Raw genomic sequence first — 22787 nt, 5'->3', positions numbered from 1 at the left:
TTTTCCAGTACTGTATGTTTTCTTCAGCATATTGTAAAATTAGTCACAGAAAGCTCTTGCTTATCTTTCTGTGCATTTTTCTCATGACTTGATCATTGTAAGCATGTCACATTTTGACATGATTTATAGCATGGCATCAAGCACATGCGCCATTAATAGCTAATATCCTATTTTCTTTTCACAATAATAATAATAATAATTTTTTAAAAAAGCAAGACAAGTTGCAACCTGGAGCTAGCCTTTCCAGCTGGCAGCAAGTTACTAGTGTTTGTGTTGATTTAGCATTCCGCTACTTTACATATAATACAACTATAACAATATACAAAAGAAGACAGGAACTGATTTTTGATTGATTTATACGTCAAGCTTTTACTACTTTGCATTTTTAAGCAATTGTTTTTATGAGTTTATAGTGTGGAGGCAAGTCTGAGATTTCTGCACGCTTTCAATGCAATAGCTTTTGGAGCTACAACATGCCAGGTAGCGCTAAGGTGTAGTGGAAGCATACAGCGTAATAAAAACGGTTCCCACAAAGCATAAAGATACACACTTTGTTAAATATTCAGTTTGTAATGTGTTAAGAGGCAGTTGAATGAAATGTGCTTTATAACCAAGGCTTCACTGGAATAACCTTAATATGATATCCAAATTAATGTGATTGGCCAATTGGTCAATTATCTTCTTTACGTTTGGGCCACCAGCACCCAAATATCAGGGGTTGTCAAAAAAGATTCTCATACAACCTAGTCAAAGTCTTCTAAAAGTTCTGCAATCAAATGACAAGATAAGAAAATCAGTTATAGGTATTCAAAATTAATTTTTTGTATGTGTTTTAGGCAAACAACATGCAGTGCAGAGCCTTCTACGTTTTTGTTAGCATTGCTTCACTTAACATATATTGTGCACCTGCTACTCCACTAGCAATTGCTTCTAACCTTTTGCAACAAATGAATCAAGAAACCAGTCGTTTAAGTTCTCCGGTGTCGTAAACAAACACACATTGAAAGCCATTGTACTAGTGCACGCTTTATCTTAAGACAATTCAGCCCCCTTGTCGATTAACCACTAGATCCTACCAGTGACATTTACCTTTTACTACTAGTAATTAATTGAACCCAGTAAATTACTGTTCTACATTTTGTATCACAACTAAAACAAACTAATTGGTATATGTGTCACAAACTTGAAGCTTCTGGGATTGTACTATTAGCACCAAAAGGCCCACCAGTAGTTACGCATAGCCAAATTGTACTATCACTGTGCAGCAATGTCATACAGTAATGAAAAAAATTGTTACGAGGAAGAAGTGATTATAGTAGTGGGCCTCGCAAGTGTACCAGTGCGCTACCGGGATAAATGCTCAAATGGATTGGCATAATGTCATATGCATCCTGAATAATACCATGCTAACTACTTGTTATATTTTGATTTAGGATGATGATCATAAAAGTTCTTATTATTGTATAACAGTTCAGCATGCTTTCATTCACTTTTTTTAACAGCATGATTAAAGACATTTGATGTAAGGCAGACAATGGAACGAGTTAGAAATAACTATTAAGCTGCTAAAACTAGGCATTGGCATAGAAAGCAATTGTTAATAATTTATCAGTTTTGTGGAAATGATTGTTGACTATGGTGGCCTGAGTCAAAATGGTTTGCACTACTCAGCTTCAACCAGCAGAGGTGACGTTGATTCACTCTCGAATGCAATACGTAAAGAAGCATCAATTATTTTCAAACACTAGTGTTTATTTATTTTAAGGTTTAATATATATAGTTTTTTAATTGGATTAAATATCCTCATAATTACATTTTTGGGCATACTGTATTGACATTTTTTAGGTATATATATATATATATATATATATATATATATATATATATATATATATATATATATATATATATATATATATATATATATATATATATATATATATATATATATATATTTTTTTTTTTTTAAAGATCTGTTTCTCATGGAATAAACGTTTCTTTCATTTTTGTTTGGGTATTACTTAAATAAATTACTTCAGATTACTGCCATATTTTTTTTGTTTTTGCTTGACATACATTTGTCCACTTTCACATATATATTACACACTAAATGGCAGGTAAAATTTCAGGAATAACAGCAAAGGCACTCAAAATTTGAATGCACAACTCCAACTGTTGAGCGTTTCAGTACCTTTTGCACAATGTAGCCTTTTCTAATAGAAAAACGTTTGCCACCCTCTTGTGGCATCAAACGGAAATTATAAGACTTTTTGGAAGCGCATGGATGTTCCCAATTCGTTTATACTAAATGAATCAGGGGATTTGTTCATTGTGGCATTTTTTTTTAGGATCATTCAAACATTTTACTTCTTTGCAAGCAGTAATAGATATTTGATTTGCCTCCGAAGTAAAAAAAGAAAATGAAAAAAGTTAATGAAAATGAACGAAATACTGTATAGCAAGAAATTCTACATTCACAAGAAAGAAGTGACTTTGTGTGAAAAAGCTAAAATGGTGTCCACAAAAGTGGCATACAGTGAATATGTGTGTGTGTGTGTGTGTGTGTGTGTGTGGTCAAGCTAGCTGGATATGCGATGACTGACAGAGAAAGTCTGGAGTGACCGTATCTGGTTCTGCAACTGGGCTCCTTTCAGAGTCCGAATGGTCGCCAGCGGTCCCAAGTTTGCGCTCGCAAATGTAGAGTCCACTCCCGCTCCAATCGTCACCCCCGTGTCGATTGAGATCATGCATGGAGAGGGACTTCCCAAGGGTGCCCGTCCAGTCGGGTGCAGACGGGATGTCGCCTGGCGACAACATGAGTAGGGGGTCCACCTCCAGGCTCACGTGCCGTCTCCAGGCGGCGTCGGATTTGGAGCCGGGCTTCTCACGGAGTTGCACGAAACCGGTCTCCTCGCCGGGTCCCACCACCACGGAGGGTCCCTGGCCGCCCCTGTGCGCCACCACGCTATCCGGCACGGGGCAGCGTAGGTGGGAGGGATGCATGACAGGAGGTAATTGGAGAGTGAATCCCGTCGCAGAAGGTGGTGGGGGAGGCAGGTCAGGGAAGTGTGCCCGCCTGGTGCCATTGGGGGTGACCAGGGTGGGATAGGGGCTGTCGGGCGGCAGCAAGGGCGACGGTGACAGCGAGGCTGTGGACGGTGGGTAGGATGGAGGCGCAGAGTCCGGCGGGCCCTCGTCACTGTCGGCTGGGGCCAGGATAAGTCGCAGACCCCTTGGGTGGGCGTTCTTGTCACTTCCCTGCGGGGAGGGCGGGTCTCGGTCCAGGATGGAGGTCGGGTAGTCGGAGTCGCGGTGCTGATCAAGTTCGAAGAGCGGTAGGGAGGACAGGGCCAGTGCAGACGGACCTCGCTGCAAGACTTGTCGATACACATCCAGAAGAGAATCCAACTTCGACTCTATGGAGGAGACCTGGAAACGAAAGGAAAGAATACTTATACACAGCTCAAGAACCAATCACCAAGCAGTGAACCAGCTGAACAAACTACCACCAGTCCTACTAAGTGCTAAACCATCAACCATCAACTAAAGAAACACCAAATAAAAAAAAAACTAACTGACAATTAAGTCACCAATAGAAAGAAAGACAAAAACTCCTAGTAGCAAACTTACTGAGTGACTGAGCAATTAAACAAATAACCAACAGTCTGACTGACTAACCAAACAAAGCAATTTAAAAAATAACAACTGATTAACAGTATGATTAACTAACTAACTTGCTAAGTAAATGAGGGGCCATCAACTTAACTGACTAACTAACTAACTAACTAACTAACTAACTAACAGAGGGACAACAATTAGTAAACGGTCGCTAGCTAGCAACGTACCAAAATAACAAGTACCCAAGAATACGGCTGACTGACTAATGGGCCATGAAACTAACTAACTAACTAACTAACTAACTAACTAACTAACTAACTAACTCACTAACTGCGAGACAATCAATCAGTAACCCTAAGTCTTAAACCAAGAAAAAAAGTGAATGTTCTGTTCCATCCTATGCATAATATTTGAAACATGAATATTTTAAATATTTTTTCCTCCTCACCTGCCTCTCCACTTTACACACACGGCCAAGCATGCTGACGCCATCGTGAGCATCTCCGTCCGGGTTCAGTTTGTCCCTCACCTTCTTATCCACGGCAATTTGGCCTTTTCCCAAGATTTGATCCACCCTAACCCACATAAATACAAAAACAGATACACACATAAACACTGGTGTCAACACAATGGAAAAGAGTGGGAAATCGAGACGGCCGCGTATTTTCTTTCAGGTTGAGGAGCAAACCTGGATGCTTGCTTGGGTTAGTAGAAAACAAGGGAGGGGGAGCACACTTTATTGCGTTATTCCGGTTACAAGAACAATCACAAAAACATGGAGATATGTTTTTCTTTCTTCCTCAAAAAACATACATAACTCATCCTCACCCATCGATGAGCATTTCCACAAATCATTAACCAAACGCACAAATCCCAAGAAAAACAAGAAATGTGATGCATTAACACAACACAAAGTGAACACATGACATTAAATGCTTGGCTACTTTGTATTTAACTGGTCGTTATAAAGTTGATCCATACACAACAAATGTTCAAATACCTCAAAGCTCTGTTTGTTTTTCTTCTCTCTCGTCATTTACCATCCTGTTATATTGCGAGTCAAACTGAATTTGTGAATGCATTTTTTTTTCACTTTTCATTCATAAACCCTCAGGTTATTTTGTGGGTTGAATTGACCTGTTGTAAAATTTACTAACCGAATTGAAAAAAACAACTTTAGAGGTGAATTTTATTTACAGTAAAGTGCAATATTGTGCAAGTACTTAACCCTTATAGGTCAAAATGAACCACTGAAAAGTTTTGTAAGGCAGAAAAATGTGCTTATAAACAACACTAAATAAAATTTAAAAACCCTATTGCTATGCTGAGTGTTAAACAGTACATGTTCTAAATACTGTAGTTTTTTTTTTTTATAAACTGGTTTTGGACAATATATTTTGCATTTTATTGCTCGTGTTGTTACACATGTACTGTATTTTGTCAACACACTTAAACTTTCATGCAGGACATGTACCGTTGTTTCCCACAAAAGGAAATTCCGTTATAAGTAAAAATTGGACAATTCAACTATGGAGAATACTTACTGTTTTTTTTTTATATATATACATATGTATATATATATACATATGTGTGTATATATATATATATATATATAAATATATATATATATATATATATATATATATATATATATATATATATATATATATATATATATATATATATATAAATAATCGAAACACTTTCACATTTGAAACACGCCATTCCCATCCATCTCTGCAGTTTCCCCAACATGCAAACTGCAACCATCCGGCAAGATGCTAGTAAATCATCTACACTTGCAAAAATCAAACAAACAAACAAATAAAACGGTCAGGACAGACGAGAGAAAGCTAAAGCACTAAAACTCCAAAAGATGCTTTGAGAAACAAAAAAAAGAAAGGCAACCCTGAGGCCGAGCTCTTCTTCCTGTTTCCGTAATTGTAATGCAGGGCGGGAGAAGACATGTTCCTGAGTCGACTACTCAAGTTGGCCTGTCTGGAGACAGCAGAAACACCAGCGTCACACACACGCACACACACCTGCCAGTAAAATTGACCACTAATACAGCATTATTTTTGATAATTTTCTACAAAGCTCTACAACAGCAGGCACTGCACAACTGGCCATTCCATACACACAGGGAAAAAACACACAAATGTATTGATACTAATTTTGAGCTGTAAGAGGCTTAATACATTGATATTATAATTTGTAGACATTAGTGTTGTGTTAGTTGAGGGAGCATCGGACGAGCTGAACGGGCCTAACCCCGGTGCGGACGACTTCCTCCGGGCCTGACTGTAATACAAATGCAGGGACGGTGAGGAAAAGTTCTTGGCGTGCCTGCTGAGCGGCCTCGGAGCGGGACCTACAACTGTATCTAGTCTGAGGGAGACAAAAGAGATGTCGCGTACAGTGACAAGGAAAAGGGCTTACACACCACTGCTCCAATGCAAGGTTGAATTTCAATTTTTTTCACTGCTGATAACCTGTACAATTGGAACAAATTATATTTTTATTAAACAGCAACGAGTGACTTATAGAGCCACGCTGTCGTTTAATTGTAATTACATTTCAAAAACAATTTTATAGCTTTGTTATTGTTTCTTCATTCGGCGCCAGCCATTTTTAGATCCTTTTTTTTCTATCCTAACACTTGAAAAAATATGAAAAAAATATGAATGACTAAATGCTGGAATGTCTGGACTCTTATCTCATCCACTATGAATGACGATTATTGACATTAAAAATGCATTTTTACTGAGCAGGCAGTGACTGAGCAAATTACTCTGCATATCACGAGAAATGCATTACTGGGCAAAAAGAAATATTACTGCCATGATTTAATGTGCCATTTGGCAATAGAACATTGGACTCATCGACTAAAATAACTGTCAAAAATCCATTTTTACTGTGCTGGCTGTGAACTACACTGTTTGTTTTTATTTTTTATTTTTTTTAGGCAAACCGTGGCTTTAGGTTGTGTGCAAAGTGGTGACATCCATTCTTTACACAATTTCCATGCATTGCTTATAAAAATTAAGATCTGCATTGTTTTAAACGACACCTCTGCAGAATGGCCTCAACAACAAATTTCATGATATGTGTTCAAGAATACAAGTCTTAGACTTATGTGTAATAAATAATGACACCGGTGTTATTTGAGTACATACTGTACAGATAAAAAGTTAAAATAATCTGCAAATATATATATTATTTTTGGCCAATGTTTGAAGGGCTATAAACGTCTGATTAATCTGTCGGGTCCTACGTTTTTATCTCCGCTGTAGAAGGAAGAAGAAAGCCCACATTTAGAAGAGGCATGAGAAAGTGTCCAAATGAAGGCTGTGGGGTGGCGTTTGATTTTCCAACCTGGTCTGAAGGCTTTTGATGCGACACAGCATGTCCAGGTGTCCCGCAGAGTACTGCTCGATCACATCCTTCACGTCGTATGGACGTAGCGTCTCTTTGAACTTCTTCTTGGCCACGTGGAAACTCATGATCCTGACCAACACACACAAATACAGTCAATCAAGGAAAGCGAAAGTGAAGTCTGAAAATATAACAGCGGTTAAGTTTTATGGGCTGATAGATGAAGTTTGAGCAACTTTTCTCTCTTCCCTTCAGATATAGAATAACCAATGAACTGAATAATATCAGATTTATGCTAATTTGTTGTGGGGTGTACAGGAGACACAAGAGATTAGGGGCCTCTCCGTCTATCCATCAATCAATTTTCTAGAGCCGCTTATTCTCACAAGGGTCGCAGGTGTCCTGGTGCCTATCCCAGCTGACTTTGGGCAGTAGGCGGGCACACCCTGAACTGGTTGTCAGCCAATTGCAGGGCACACAGAGACGACCACCCATTCATGCACCCAATAATACCTAAGGATAATTTAGTGTGGGCGCGGGCGCGGGCTTGGGGAGAACATGCAAACTCCACACTGTGTCAGTTTTGTTGTTAAAAAACAAAACAAAACTGGCATGTATTGGATTGTGTACTTGTATTTGGCAGCCTTATGGGAAATGACCAATTTTTAATTTTGAAATTTAGGTTCAGATTCGTGACCCTTAACCAAAACCTAATTGTTTTTTCTGGTGTCAAATATTTACATAATCAATTAAATCAAATATTGTACAATTAATAAAGACGATTGTTTATATAGAATGCGACCACGGTGAAATTATACAGTTATAACAGCACTAATAATTGCAGTTGGTTTAATTTGATTGGTTTTAATGTGATGAATTACTTACTATACTTATATGACACCTACAAACTTTATGACGCTTGACCACAACTCATTGCCAGTCATTATGCAGAGCTTGCAGTTGTAACATCTACAAAAAAACAGCAGATGGTAGCAGTTTCCTAGCAGACTCCAATTCCAATGTTCCTTCTCCAGCTTAACAAAGCAAACACTGTGTGGAAATCGACTTGAGCAGAGGAAACCAAAGAACCCTGGTACTCGAGCGTGTGACGTTTTTACCGACTGAATAATATTGATGCGGGTAAGCCGATCCGTGCATTTGCTTTGTTGGTCCCCGCCCCATTCCTCGTGGGCTCCGCAGTTGCCCGCATGCCCCGCTGAGAGGTGACAGATGAGCCTCTTACAACAGAACCCACTGGGGAGAAGCTACCTCTGACCCTCAACCCGACACCCTGGGAAAGCTTGCAGCAAGAGGAGGTCCTGTAGTGGTGCTGATGGGTGGGCGGGGGGCAGGTGCTGGTGGTACCTCAATAGTCAAATTCAATGCTACAACAACCATTGAAAGGATTTTGACATCACACTTCATGGGGAAAAACACACTGTTAATGCTGCATGCTCTGGGTAAAGATGATCGTTGCAGACCGACGTCGCAACTTTGCTACAGGAGTAACTTCAAAATAAAAGTATACCAAAGACTGTTGGTGTCATACATTACTTGATATCCTACAGTTTATTTTAAAGAATTGGCTGGCTTTCGCACGTTTGGCTGTTTAAATGTAATACAGTGGCTTGACGTGTAACGCTTTCTCCCGTATGTCTCATTGCATTTCTGGGCCCACAAGCTGGAAGAAAAAAAAGATCTCTTCCTATAGTTACTGCCGGGTATATGTATCTATCCTGCCTGGGTTATTTTACTTTTTCATGCCTGAAAGAAAAAGCGATAAGTACTGCAAGCCTAAGTAAGTTGGATGAATCTACAGACGTGAGCTACACAGACCAGATGTGTATTTTCATTCGTACGGTGTTTACTAAATGCAATGACTAAACAGTGTTTGGTGATATCACTGCAAAAGAGGAGATATGAATTTATTATACTGGTGCTGAGCTGCATCTCACACCCATTACTGGTTATTCAACAATGGCTACTTATACAAATTTGGGATTTATTAAAGCGACTAATTAATGGAATTAATTCAGCACTAGTTGAAAGTTATTACAATGGCGTCTGAGCTGGAGTGGTCACTAGCCAATAAAACCACACGTACATACACAAAAAACTCATGTTCATAACCATGGCTGATTAGGAATATTCACTAAAGCTGATGGAAAAACTACCCGGTGTTAGTTAACTTTTTTCAAAGCATATATTTCCACTTGGCTGGATGTTTCTTCATCCACACACGCCGAGAGGCATCACGCTGCTGCACAGTTGTGCGAATGTTGCTTTCCGCGAAGTGAGCGGGGAGTCTTAGGGGTCTCACCTGACAGCTCTGATGACCGCCTTGAGAGGAGCGGACAGATCCTCGGCCGTGATGTCGCAGTGGCAGCCTCGCTCATCCTGTGAATCCTCCGTGGTCATGCCTGCGTCCACTGGAGGACAAAGAAAAGATATTGTTTGAGCTATACATGATATCCATCTTAAAGTCAGGCACATGTAGAAGTGTATTCTTTGTCCCCACTAGGAAGTAAAATCATGGAAGCTGTATTGTAAGCATCACAGTAATGTTTTTCACAATTACGTTTTTGGACACTAATAGGACGAGTGAGATTGAAGTCTGTGACAACCAGTATGAGGTCACGAGTTCATAGATGTCGCAATCAGGTCACCAGTTTCATATATATGGCCATCACGGTATGCAGGGCATCACTCAACGTTTGCTGCAAGCTCGGGCTGGGAGATACAGCCAAAAATAAAATCACCATTTTTTTTCCAATCATTCTGGATGATTAAGATTTTAGTGGAAGAAATAAATCCAACAAAGATTTTGTGGTATATATTTCGACAAAAATCATGAAAACTGATTTAATATTAGTTTTAACATGAACTTAACATTCACACTGTAGCTCTTGCTAATGAGAAAGTTGGTCGATTTATTTTGCCATTTTTAGCAGTAAAAGTTAATATTTTTCTGGAATTAGATGAATAAATCATTATCTTACTAAATTATTAAAGTCTGCTAAATTATTAAAGTCATGTGGAATTAACACCTTTTAAAATATGCTTTTCTACCTGCTTTCGACTGAAAATAATATCACCTGTGCTCAAGGCCAGGGTAATGACCAATAATGGCTCACCTGTTGGTCATGTGACATTCATAAAATCAACCATGATTGAGTGGTTATTATCCGAGCATTGAACAGAGGTGACGTCAATTTTCAGTTGACAGCAAGCGGAAAAATGTGTTTTTAATTGTACATGAAGAATAATCCAGTTATTAAATTAACTCGGTCAATCTCAAAGGTGTAGTTTGAAGTTGCTTTTTTTTTTCATTCAAAATATAAACATGCTTTTGTGCTTCAGATTTCTTCTTGGGTTCTTGTAATTGTGACACGAATCTGACATTTTTTCAACCTTCCATCATGTCTCTGTCAATGCTAATAACACTTTGAAATAGTCCAAAACACAAAGGATTTCTTTTTTTCTCTCACATGAATAAACCAGTTCACACACAGTCACACACACACCGAGTTCCTCAAAAACGAGGAGACACAAATGCACAAATGACACGTTTATCTTGTATTGTGGGCTTTCTGGTCTTTATCGTGAACAACCATTGTGGGAACCTCACCGCAAAACTTCTCGAGCGAAATCTCACCGTCTGAAGCCGTGTTGCGCGTCTGACTCTTGAGCCTGAGCGAGGGTCGGAACCGCGTGCGGTCGTTGAAGCTCCAGCTCTTTTGCACCTTGGCGGGGCTTTGGCCCATCAGCTCGCCGCCGCCGCCGCTTGCCGCCTCGTTGCCGGGGGAACAGCGCTGGCGGTCGTTAATAGACGCCTGACGGCTCTTCACGCTCTGCCCCCGCGGGCTCGCCATACGCACTCGCTCCTTGAAGCTCAACTTTTGACTGCGTGGGTGGAGGTTGAAGATGGAATGAGGGGATTTAAGGTAGAGAGAAGAAAAAGAACAGTTATGAAGTGCTCCAGTATGTCCTTTATACCAAATGATATCCGGCTGACGTGCCCAAGACCAGAGACAACGCTAGTTAGCCCACAAGGCCGACAAGATGCCATCACACGAAGATCTACTCATAACTAACAATAGGAGCTACATTTCAACAACTGTTAAAACTCTAGAAAGCCCACAATGAATTTTCATATATTTTCCGGAGTCCTATTTACTTTTTGATGGGGTTACTCATGATTAATATAACCTCTAGGAGTAAATATATTTCGAATTTCTTCTTAAAAGAGATAGAGAAACAGATCAAATTACTGTATTTTTCAGACTATAAAATGCTTTAAGTAATCGGGTGTGACTTATCGATGTTGTCAAATTGATGTTGACTAAAGTTTGATTCATTTGCTGTATTGTGTTTTTTTCCCCCCTTGCCTTTTAAGTGCCTTATAGATGGACATTTACTGAAAATATACCCGGTCATTGAGATTGCACCTTGTTATTTGGTGCACCTTATACGAAAAATTCCATCAGTAGAGGTTTGGCTCCGAAAGATCCTGTCAAGTGGCCAATATTGCCTTGAAATGGAAAATTCTAATCAAAAAGGCTGTCTTTTGTGTCTTTTCAATTAGCCAATTCAGAACATTTCAGTCTGAGAAATTAGACTTGGACCTTGAGGTCAAAATGACCCTACATTGTTTGTTTGCAAACAAAATTTCTTCACAAGACATTTTCATGGGTTTAATCATGACTGACATGCAGATAAAATGTCATCTTCACGATTTGAAATTTCAGGGATTTTAGGAAGCTTTACAGAGACAAACCTTACCCGCAAACCTTACCAAAAGGAAGCCAGCATTAATTTCCATGAGACCTTCCAGTTGAATTGACACAAAAAAAAAACACTGAAGGGCTACAGAAAACATCTTCAAACGACTTGGCAAATGGACATGATGCACATTAGAGTCTTTAGCTGAGATGCAGACAAGTGCTAAAAGCAATCGAATCAAAAAGGGCCGGCATGCAAAGGAGCAGGCCAAGGACAACCAAGTAAAATGCAAAGCTTCTCGTCCTATACAATCTCCAAGGTAAAACAGTCAGTAATCAGTAATATCTTTAGTCAGATATTATATAAAGGTGTTGGATTATAAATATCTACCATCTCCCTCATGTCATAACAGCAGCAAGAGTAGAGAAAACTACCATGAATTTGTTTTTTAAAAAAACAAGTGGAGACAAACAATCTTGGCAATGAACCTCAAGTTTTGGTTTAATTTGCAGGTGTAAAGGCCCCTAGAATAAAACTCTTGCACCCATTTGCAAGCATTTAGAAATGAACGCATGGTTTCATTTCGTACCTCTACGTGTTTAGACAATCTAGTCCTTTTTAGACTCCTAGTGTTTTTCTTTGAATGCGTTGCCTCTAATGCATCAAGCTCAAAGGCCCAAATTGGGTCACATTGACACCAGGGACAGTAACGCTACAAAGATTGTTTACCAATCGCTAAACGAAAGTAAAAAAATAAGTGCAAGGATAATTGCCCAGAAAATGCATTATGGAAATGAATTAACTGCCCTAAAGTAGGCTTTAAGTGTTCAAATGAAAATTGTTACTATATAATGTTAGGTTTTCATGACAATTATCAACACACGATTTTCTAGCTGGATCACAGTAGTGTAAAAGTTATTGTACAATACATCTTACCTTTCTACTCAAACTTCTTTTTTAACCACACACTTTAACACTTTGATGTCTGCCAGTGGTTAGTCTACAATGTTGAAATTTTGCATCTATGAGTTTGTCCTCAACCGAAATGACCCATATAGCGAGCCTTATACATATTAATGAGCAAATGTGATTGAATTTGTGATCATCCCTATTCAAGAGTTGGAGAAGTGCAGGGTAAACATATTTTTAATCCGTAAATATTTCTGTTAAAAATATTCTTTTCCGAAAGAAAAGTTGAATATTTCAAGAGAGACATTTGAAAATTTCTTAGAAAATTCAAAACGTCTTAAAATTGAGAAGATTTTGCACAAAAATATACAATTAAAATCTGTTACACACAAAATGTTCCACATTTTTCTTCACATTTTTGTGATCTATCAGCATCAATTTCAAAACAGGCATTGAGTCTATGGATAAGAATTGCTGTACACAAGCCCCATATAGTCCCAATAAATTCTATTCATAAATTCCAATCTTAAACAAAACGTATGCTTATAGTCCATGTCCATGCTATTAGTCAGTCATTCCCGCAGTTTGTATTGCGCTTCGCTTAGATTAGTTTTGAGCCGATGCGGCCAGGATGCTGAGAAGTACCTCCTGTATTTCCGAGTATACCTTCGGAAGAACTTCCCGTGACTCTCACTAGAGCGCATGGGAAGAGGAAGAGGATATTAAAAGAGGTGTAGATGGGAGAAAAAAAAATACCTCAGCCAAACACACACACATTTGTACGCACATAAACAATATCGGGGCAAACACAGTGAAGGAACCGAGGTGTAAAGTCTCCGCGTCAGATGTTGTCCCTGTGATTCTAAGTGTTGGTTTTTGGTGGCCATGAGGGAAATCATTTCCTTTTCCACACATGATGCGAGACTCTATTTTTAATAAAAGTAGCCCCCGGTGGCAAGCTACCGGGTAATATAAAGCGGCCTCTGCGGGAGCACGGCCACCTCTCACCCCCTTATACTCACTTCCAAAGTAGCATTTAACGTTTTGCTGAAATAAACACCTGTCTGTCGAGTTGAGTCGTTCCAAAAGAGGGAACGGTTGCTCCAAACAAAAACAAGGTCAATACTGGCTCCTGAGGCAATGAAAATGCTACGATAACAAAGAAACCTACCAAAAAGCTGGTAATTGAGTAAAAGCTAGATGATACAACTTTTGTACGTTGATAGGCTATTAGCATGACTGCCTATGTATTTTTTAACAGTTTTTACCTCGTTAGCTAATAATGTTCAAATATGATTTAGAGTTAACCATGCTATTAGGTTAATGATAGCCACATGGCTAACGGCAATCTTCTCCATCTTAGTCTGTAAAATGAATTATTCTCCCATGAATTTGCCCATATTGCCTGTCAAAAAAAATCAAAATGGAAGAGGTTTTCGAATTCTGAACATGGGTCTGCCCTTAAGCCTTTTTCATGCATCCTTATCCAGTAAAAATCATGAATTTTATGTTAAAAGTGTTAAACTGGTGTCAAGTTTTATTTTTTCTTCCAAATGGAATTGAAAACTTAAAATTGAGTACTCAGGGAAATTTGGGGGTTCATGTTGGGTACCCTGAAACATTTTTACCAGGATTCACTTGTTTGCAAAAATATATCTTTTTTAAAACATGTTACGGCCCCCCTAAAGAATTGGTAAAAAAAAAAACCCAACAATTTCAAGATGGTTAATATTTACATTTATATATATATATATATATATATATATATATATATATATATATATATATATATATATATATATATATATATATATTGTGTTTTGTTCATTATTTATTTCAGTTTTATTTTATTTTATCAAATGCTGGCCAATGTGTTGTGACAAAGTGGCCATACCAGAGAAAAAAACTTCTGGCTACGCCCCTATTTCCAAGATTATGCATAAAGAAAAAGAAAAAAAAGAAGAAAACAGCAAAAGTCAAACAGATCCACCAATAACAACACTGTTGCTGTAAAGCTGGCTAACACTACATAATAAAAATGGTATGGGGCCAGAAAGGCGTTTCATTTGTCTTTAGACCAGCTCAAATAAAGCCCCCAATGACATTGTTTAAAGTCAGCTGAAACAGCAAAATAGTAAAAAAAAAAAAAAAAAAAAAAAAAAAAAAAGAAGAAGAAGAAGAAGCTGCGCCACAAGTGCAAATTGGGCTTGCGCTGCTAAGAAGGGAAAGCCAAATTAAAACCTGGGATTTATGAGTACACGCAATGCTGGATGCGGATGTGGGCAATCCTAATTAAACGTTTGGTTTGAGGATGACAAGCACTTTTGCTTGTTTCGCTTAACTGAGTGTAAAAAAAGAATATAAAATTTTTTAAAAGCCTTCAGAAGCTGCCGGCACGGCAGGAGCCTGCCAAATGTTGCCAGAGCGTAAAAACTCAATCAGGCTTATTAAACTTTCTGTCGGAAAGCAACTTTCTCCCCATTTGAACTTGATTCATCTCATGAGTTACAGTAAATTCAATGCCACCCCAAACAGACAAACACAAACTGCTGACTATTCTTGCTCACTTTTCCCCACATGCATGTCCGTGTACTATTAATATTCCTAACCCCTCACCCCACCTGTAGATATAGCATGAATCATTCATGTCCTGTGTATGGTTGTTTATACATTTTAAATCACATCTGTATATATCAATTCAATTATTCATGTATCTTCAGTTTTAACATTCCCACATCAGCATTCGTTGTTATTCATGCACACTGTATTTACCATTCATAAATGTGTACAACAGCATTCAAAACTCATGTCCAACTGCCAAAAACAATGCTGCTATTTGTGGTATTCTGCTGAATATTAATTACTAAATCATTCAATCCCAAAAACGTGTTTTTACATTTATTTTTAATGTATTTATTTATTCATTACGAGTGCAGTAAATCAATCCCGAGTAGTTTTTCAAAATTTTCCCAAGTATTTTCCTAAAGGAGACTCTGATAGTGGCTGATAGTGGGTAATTGATTACTTTGTGTGATTAAGTAGTAAAGTAATAAAATATTTAGGTATTTAAGTACTAAAGTAACAACTTTAGGAACTAAAATACTGATATACTCATTTTATTCTATTACTTTGGGTGATTAAGTAGTAAAGTAATCAACTCTTTAGGTATTGAAGTACTAAAGTAACAACTTTAGGAACTAAAATACTGAAATACTCATTTTAGATTAAACTAATCACCTACTAAAGTAATTCATTGGTTGATTGATTAGTTTTTCAATTTTCTCCCAAGTATTTTGTTAATGGAGAGTCTAAAAATGGCTGGTAGTTGGTAATCGATTACTTTGGTTGATTAGATTAATCTAATCACCTACTAAAGTAATTCATTGGTTGATTGATTAGTTTTTCAATTTTCTCCCAAGTATTTTGTTAATGGAGATTTTAAAAATGGCTGGTAGTTGGTAATCGATTACTTGGAGTGATTAAGTAGTAAAGTAATCAACTCTTTAGGTATTGTAGTACTAAAGTAACAACTTTAGGTACTAAAATACTGAAATACTCATTTTAGATTAAACTAATCACCTACTAAAGTAATTCATTGGTTGATTGATTAGTTTTTCAATTTTCTCCCAAGTAGTTTGTTAATGGAGAGTCTATAAATGGCTGGTAGTTGGTAATCGATTACTTTGGGTGATTAAGTAGTAAAGTAATCAACTCTTTAGGTATTGAAGTACTAAAGTAACAACTTTAGGTACTAAAATACTGAAATACTCGTTTTTTTATTAAACTAATCACCTACTAAAGTAATTCATTGGTTGATTGATTAGTGCCAGCCATTTTAGACGCTCCTTTGGCCAATGTTGAAAAAACAATTGAAAAATATAAATTGAATAGAGAAAAAGTAGGTAGATGTCTGGGTTCCTAAAAAAACATAAAATATGTTTTTGGGATTGAATGAGTTAATTATGTGCAATTCACGCTAACAGATGTAGTATTTTTTTTCTGTCGAATCCTGTTGATTACTGCCAACTTTGTTTACATTTACATCTTCATCTGCGGTTTAATAGTTATCATTCATGTATATATGCCTTCAGATCTACACCTTTAGTATTATTTCACAATTATTTCACTACTACTCAAGTGGAATTGACACACACAATGATGCTGACTATTCTTGTTCACAACCCGATCTTCAATTACCGCAGTCAAAATGACACCTGTGCATTTGCCACATAAAATACAACGCAGCTGACCATTCTTATCAACTTTTGTTCAATTTTACATCCGCACTTGTTCAATCTACTCCCCCAGCTTGCAAAAACATCTTTATCATTCACTCCCATGCGCCCCCTGCTCGACTTAAAATACTCCAATTAGCCGCTGTTGTTTAAACAATCCAACATGCCGACAAGTATGTTGTGACTGTGATGAGAAAAGATGTGATTGAGTGTGTGCGTGTATGCGTGTGGTACAAACCTGTAAGCGGTCTCGCCCTGCTCTTTCCTTCAAAGGTTAGTGGGACGACGAAGATGAGAAGGAGACAAAGGAGGAGAGAGGTCAGTATTCCAGAGGATTAATACAGGAGAACATTCAAGTTAAGTAAGAGACGCGCTTGAGATGTCCAAAAAGTTATCGCATGCAAGCTCCAGCCATGCACAAGAGGATAACGTGAATGTGGAAAACTGACTGGATAAAATGATAACAAAAGAAAGTTGATTACATATAGCATGACGTGTTTTGTGCTTGGCTTGTCCTTATTAAAGTGCGGAGACGATGTTCATATGAAAGACCTTCGTACCTTTATTCTATTTTGACTTTTTTTTTAAGGATGACTTTCAAAAATTCCTCTGTATATTTTAAGTCAGTGCTGCTCAGTTATATTTTGCAAAGCCCCTGCTAGGAGGGAGAAAACATTTCGTGGCCCCACGTGCCACGCCCACCATAAATAGGTTTATTGTCTATGAAAATTGTAAAAGTATACCTAATACTGTATCCTTTTTAATATTGACACAAGGAAACAGAAAAAACTTTACAGGATTTATATAGGTTAAAAATTTGTCTAAGCCATAGGGTGTCAAACATACGGTCCGTGGGTCAGTTCTGGCCCACAAATGGATTTAATCCAGCCCACAAGATGATTTTGTAAAGTATAAAAAGCCAAATTTTTTTTAATAACTGAAAGACTTTTGTTTTATGACGATTAGTAATGTTAAGGCTTTATGTCTAATGATTAACAGTGATATTGTGTTTTTAGTATTTTGGATAGTAATAAAAAAAACTAATACATTTGAAGTTTTAAAATTGTATGAATAAATACCATGATTTTATTGGTCAGGCCCACTTGTTCATAGATTTTCCTCCATAAGGCCAGCAAGCTAAAACGAGTTTGACAACCCTGACAGAAAACAACCCAAGTGCATCAAACTTCCCCAAAAAAGAGGCCAGTCTTCATTTGATCAGAATTACACTTCACATGGCAAAAACAAAAGCTTTTCCCTGTGGTCATCTGCGTCCCCTCCTGGCATCTTTTGTTTAAAATAACATGGCATTACAGTATACTAAAGTATCTCCGTGACTACAAAAATATTAATATACGCCGCAAACACACAAACAAAAAAATAATGTGCATGACTCGTGAGCTATTTTTAGAACAAGCCCAAGGGTGATTCATTCGTTTCCTTAAGGACTACCGTGTAATAAAATTCATGAGCCTCATGTGAGTTATTGGCATTTAATTTACCAACTAAATAGAGTTGTTTACGGAACATGGATTCATGAGTGTGTACATGCAAAGGCGCATTACATTGGTGATTTATGATCCTGTTTATTTTCAGTGCTTTGCTAGTGTATCGTATTTCCACTTACCAGTAAATACATAATGTGAGTACTTTTTTCACCACTGGGTGTACCTAATGTTGTGGCCAGTGTTAGCGTGCAAGAATGACACATGCCAAAGTGTAAATGGTGAATAGATTGACGTGTGTCACAAAGATGATGGAGGAGAAAGAGAAAAATGTGGAGGCCATGTTCGAGTCCACAAGCGAAGAGGGGGTGGAGAGTTTGGAGCGCAGGGGGAGGGTCCACCTACTTGGCGGGACTGCAGGTATGCAATGCCTTCAAATGAGGCTTCCAGGTTGCAACGGAAACCGAGTTCTCATCGGCAGCGTAACTACGCCAGACACACTACGTGCACAGGAGGGGATGAGTTAAGATTGACAGGTCAAATGTAAACAAGGGAGGGTTGTGGAGAAGTAGTGAGGGGAAACAAAGAGAAAAAGCCTATTAGGGTTTTTTTTTTTTTTGAATGATGGGCAACTGTTGATGCAGTGTATATTTGTGTGCGTGGTTGTCGGAAGGAGACGGCAGTGCTGGTGCTGGTGGAGGGTGAGGGGATACATGCCTGAGGGGAGGGAGGGCGCTTTGGTAGTGGTGCCAGGTGGCGTGGAGGTAGGGACGAGCACCGTCAGTGGAGTACAGACGCCAAGCTGCCTGGTGGTAGGCGGGGTGACGTACACACATTTACACACACACATGACAGGAGGGAGCAATGGTACAAAGGTGGTGAGGCAAAAGGAAATGGCTGTGCTCGGAATCATTGACTCATTCCACACTCATTATACATGATAGGGAGGTTCGATATGAATTTTTTCACACCAAAAGGACTCAACTCTTAATTGGGCACCGATACCACTAATACTTCTGGTACATTAAATTTCCTGAAAAATCAATGATCAATTATTTCAAGTCCCGAAATAGCAGTGCCTTGGGATACGAAAGTTCTAGTTTACAAAAAACTCAAAATACAAAATGATATCTGAAGAATTTTTTGACCTATCTATCCATCCATCCATCCATCCATCCATCCATCCATCCATCCAACCATCCATGGATTTGAACTCAGATCTGTGAACTGTGAGGTGGACGTGCTGACCACTCTGACCACCGAGCCATCCATTTTTTGACCCATAATGCATATATAATACAATACATATATATACATACATACATATACTGTAAATATATATATATATATTTTTAAATATATATATATATACATATATATATATATATATATATATATATATATATATATATATATATATATATATATATATATATATAATATAATAATATAATAATAATAATATAATATATATAACAAAAATTGAGATGCTGACTCAATTTTCATTCATTCATTTTCATTCTATTCCTTCCGCCAAACACCACCTCAGCCCAAAATTTAAGACGCTGTAAAGCAACATTTCTGTCATTTACTTCATATTGTTTTCTGATGTTTAGTTCATACTGTATTGTTTGCTAATGCTTTCGGACGTTGACTCACTTGGAAGGTTCAACATTTTTGTACTTTTTATTTTGCATGGCACAAATTAGATAATTAAGATAGGAAACTTGAATCAGAATATGAAAAAAAAAAAAACACTATAGGAAGTCCATCTTGGAACAAATTAATTTCGTATCTCAAGGTACCACTGTATTGCATTTTTATTTAAAATTGCATGAACATTACAACATTTTTTTTATTCTATTTTCGAGTTCTTCATTTTAGCAATCCCCACCAGAGAGTGGTATCGGGTATCGGTACTCATCCATCCCTAAATCACAAATTTACTTTTATATTAAGTGACCCTACAGTATAGTCCACTAAAAAGTCAGCGATAGCCAGCAATAGAAAAGGTAAATACAATATATACTGTAGAATATACCGTCAGGAGTGATTCCAAACACAGCCAATGCAAAATGGTGTGATCATGTGACATCAAAATGGCTTCCTGAGCTCATCACCAATGGCAGGCTGGCATCCATTTTGGAGATCCTCGCACAGACATTCTATTACGTTCAAATATCATTTGCGAAATTGGATATATTTTAATTACTTTGGAAAAGGGCACTAACTAACTAACTGCGATTTATTCTGCCTTTTTTCTTGGATTGCTCTGCGATGTTCTCAGAAAGCCTTCATAGAAACAACAAACACATGAGCGAAAACTACCGCCAATCACCCAGAAGTCGGGTTTTAATTTGAATGCCACTCGATTGGATTGAACATCTACCCTTTCAAAGCAACAGCTGGCGAGGGACCAGCTACGGTGGCGGTAATTTTCCCTGCTACCCACAAGCCAAAAACACAGCGCCGAGATGAGATGTGCGACGTGGGTGTGTAATGGGGGCGTAATTCATCGAAGAGCTGCGTCATCACATTTTAATCAACGCAATCAAATCTGCTCCCAAGGTTGATTCCACCTGTTGGGTAAATGTTTTGAAGTTACTCCAGAAGGAAAAGGAGGAGGAGTAGAAGAAGTGGAAGATCAAGAAGAAGTGGAAGAAATAGCAGAAAATGAAATCGAAGAAGAAGAAGAAACATATGGTGTGATGTGACGCATCACTGCAGCCTGGAGGTACATCTGTCCGGGGCATGATCGCCATGGTAACAGCTCACGCCATTAATAACCAGCTACGCACACACATGCGCACGGAACGACGTTGATAGGTTGAGCAGAGGTGAAAACACGCAACAGTGTGACATTAAACACACAGTAGGGAATTCACAAAAAGGTTCTTTCTGATCTTCTGGTGCTGCAAGAGAAGTGAGTGCAGTGTGTCTGTGTGTAATTGTATAAGTATGTGCATGTGTGTTACCTGGATGAGGCTGGCTGCTGGATTCCGTCTCTTTTCAAAGTGCTTCTGCCGATGTTGCTCCTGTACCTTCAGGGCAAAACCTGAACCCAGGATGCCCTGGGAAAAAAAAAACAAAAAACAGCTGAGCTGAACTAACAATGTACACAAAATGTCGATTGTGTGTCTGTCCTACAGCAGGTAAGGCAAAAAAGGAGATTCCCAGGAGAGCGAAGCCGGCGGACAACAGCCTCCCAGTCCAAGTCTGTGGCGTCTTATCTCCGTAGCCGATAGTGGTTAGAGTGATCTGAAAGTTGAAAAGTACGTTCAAAGGATGAAAGCGTCTATTTCGCAAGTGCATTCTAAAAATAAGCAAAAAGAATCAAAATTCGATCGAAAAGGGACCCGATAAAACTTTTCATGATACAGTATGTTAAACCCAAAGGTTTTTGTACAAATTTGGGCTTGTTTTGATCTAAATAGGGAGGTCAAAATGTATAAACAAATGAATAACTCATTAAACAACCCCAAAACAGATTGTGGATTATTTGTTTTCACCCAAATTTGGGGGGGAGGGTCATAAAGTTTCGCAAATAGTTGGGTCAAAAGGAGTTTGAAAATAATATTCTGGGTTATTTATTGATACCAAAAAGATAGGTTAAATGAATAACCCACAAAACACACCAAAATGTGGTTGTTTTTCCTCATTCAGTTTGACTCAAACTAAATTGTATACCTCTCTTTTTGACTCTTTTGGCACAACCCTTTTTAAAGTGTTTCTACATAAATACATTAAATATACATTTAGTAGGGAAGGGGTTATTCCTTTTGACTCAATAAGTATCAATAATCCAGTATTTTGGGTTGCTTTGTGAGTTAAATAAACTCAAAACATTATTTCTGTCTGTTTTCGACCAAACCGTTCCTTGAGTGTTTTTAATTCATTATTGAATGTTGGGTATTTTTGAGTGACAGTTAATATCAATGCTGTGTAGGAGAAAAAAAAAGTTACTTCAGGAGCCTCTTAATTGACTTGTTTATTTATGAGTAAACTATAAAAATGGTTGGAATTGAAAAAAAAAGGGTCAAAAGAACTGAAATGCTATTTAAATCAATTTGACCCAACTTTCTGGGTTGTCCTGTAGAACACCATCCATCTTGTTGTTGTTTTGTTCAAAACAACCTGATTTCGTCCATCTGTACAAGCTGGCACAGAGATGAGCTTTGTGTAAAATCAACTTGAACTGACACGAAAACATGTGTTCTGCCCTACTTATGATATTTCTCAGTTTGACACTTAGTTAATGACTGTTATGAAGACAATTGAGGTCTGAAAAGTGTTTTTGAGTGTGTGTGTGCGGTTCTCTCTCACCGTGCCCCACCACAGGGCGTCAGCATAGGTGGCAAAATCCTTGTTTTCCTCCTTCTCCACCAGGTAGACCAGAAAGGAGGAGAAAATGAGCACCAGGAAGCCGATGTACCATGCGGTCACCAGCTCCTAACGACCGACATACACAACACACACTCAGCAA

General features: G+C 38.1%; 1 protein-coding gene across 4 annotated transcripts in view; it reads right to left on the bottom strand.

The window, feature by feature from the left end:
- Positions 1-1980: 1980 nt before the first annotated feature.
- The window catches only part of kcnq5a (potassium voltage-gated channel, KQT-like subfamily, member 5a), a 57706-nt gene continuing 36899 nt past the window's right edge, over positions 1981-22787 (bottom strand). The window contains exons 5-16 of one of the 4 annotated variants that reach the window (XM_088421276.1): positions 22628-22753; positions 21452-21562; positions 21280-21375; positions 18710-18804; positions 17098-17124; positions 10649-10896; positions 9314-9422; positions 6994-7125; positions 5890-6006; positions 5527-5616; positions 4067-4193; positions 1981-3429 (exon numbers count right to left, since the gene is read on the bottom strand). In XM_088421276.1, the coding sequence (XP_088277402.1) occupies positions 2575-3429; positions 4067-4193; positions 5527-5616; positions 5890-6006; positions 6994-7125; positions 9314-9422; positions 10649-10896; positions 17098-17124; positions 18710-18804; positions 21280-21375; positions 21452-21562; positions 22628-22753 (2133 nt within the window). In that variant the 3' untranslated portion in view covers positions 1981-2574. The remainder of the gene's footprint in view (positions 3430-4066; positions 4194-5526; positions 5617-5889; positions 6007-6993; positions 7126-9313; positions 9423-10648; positions 10897-17097; positions 17125-18709; positions 18805-21279; positions 21376-21451; positions 21563-22627; positions 22754-22787) is intronic. The other 3 variants (XM_088421272.1, XM_088421274.1, XM_088421275.1) reach the window with 3 other exon arrangements.

Source organism: Hippichthys cyanospilos, chromosome 8 (genome assembly GCF_059441005.1).
Source record: "Hippichthys cyanospilos isolate Australia breed blue-spotted pipefish chromosome 8, RoL_Hcya_1.0, whole genome shotgun sequence".
NCBI classification, from domain to species: Eukaryota; Metazoa; Chordata; class Actinopteri; order Syngnathiformes; family Syngnathidae; genus Hippichthys; species Hippichthys cyanospilos.
The sequence above is the reverse complement of the archived record's forward strand: the minus strand, read 5'-3'. Positions and strand labels throughout refer to the sequence as shown.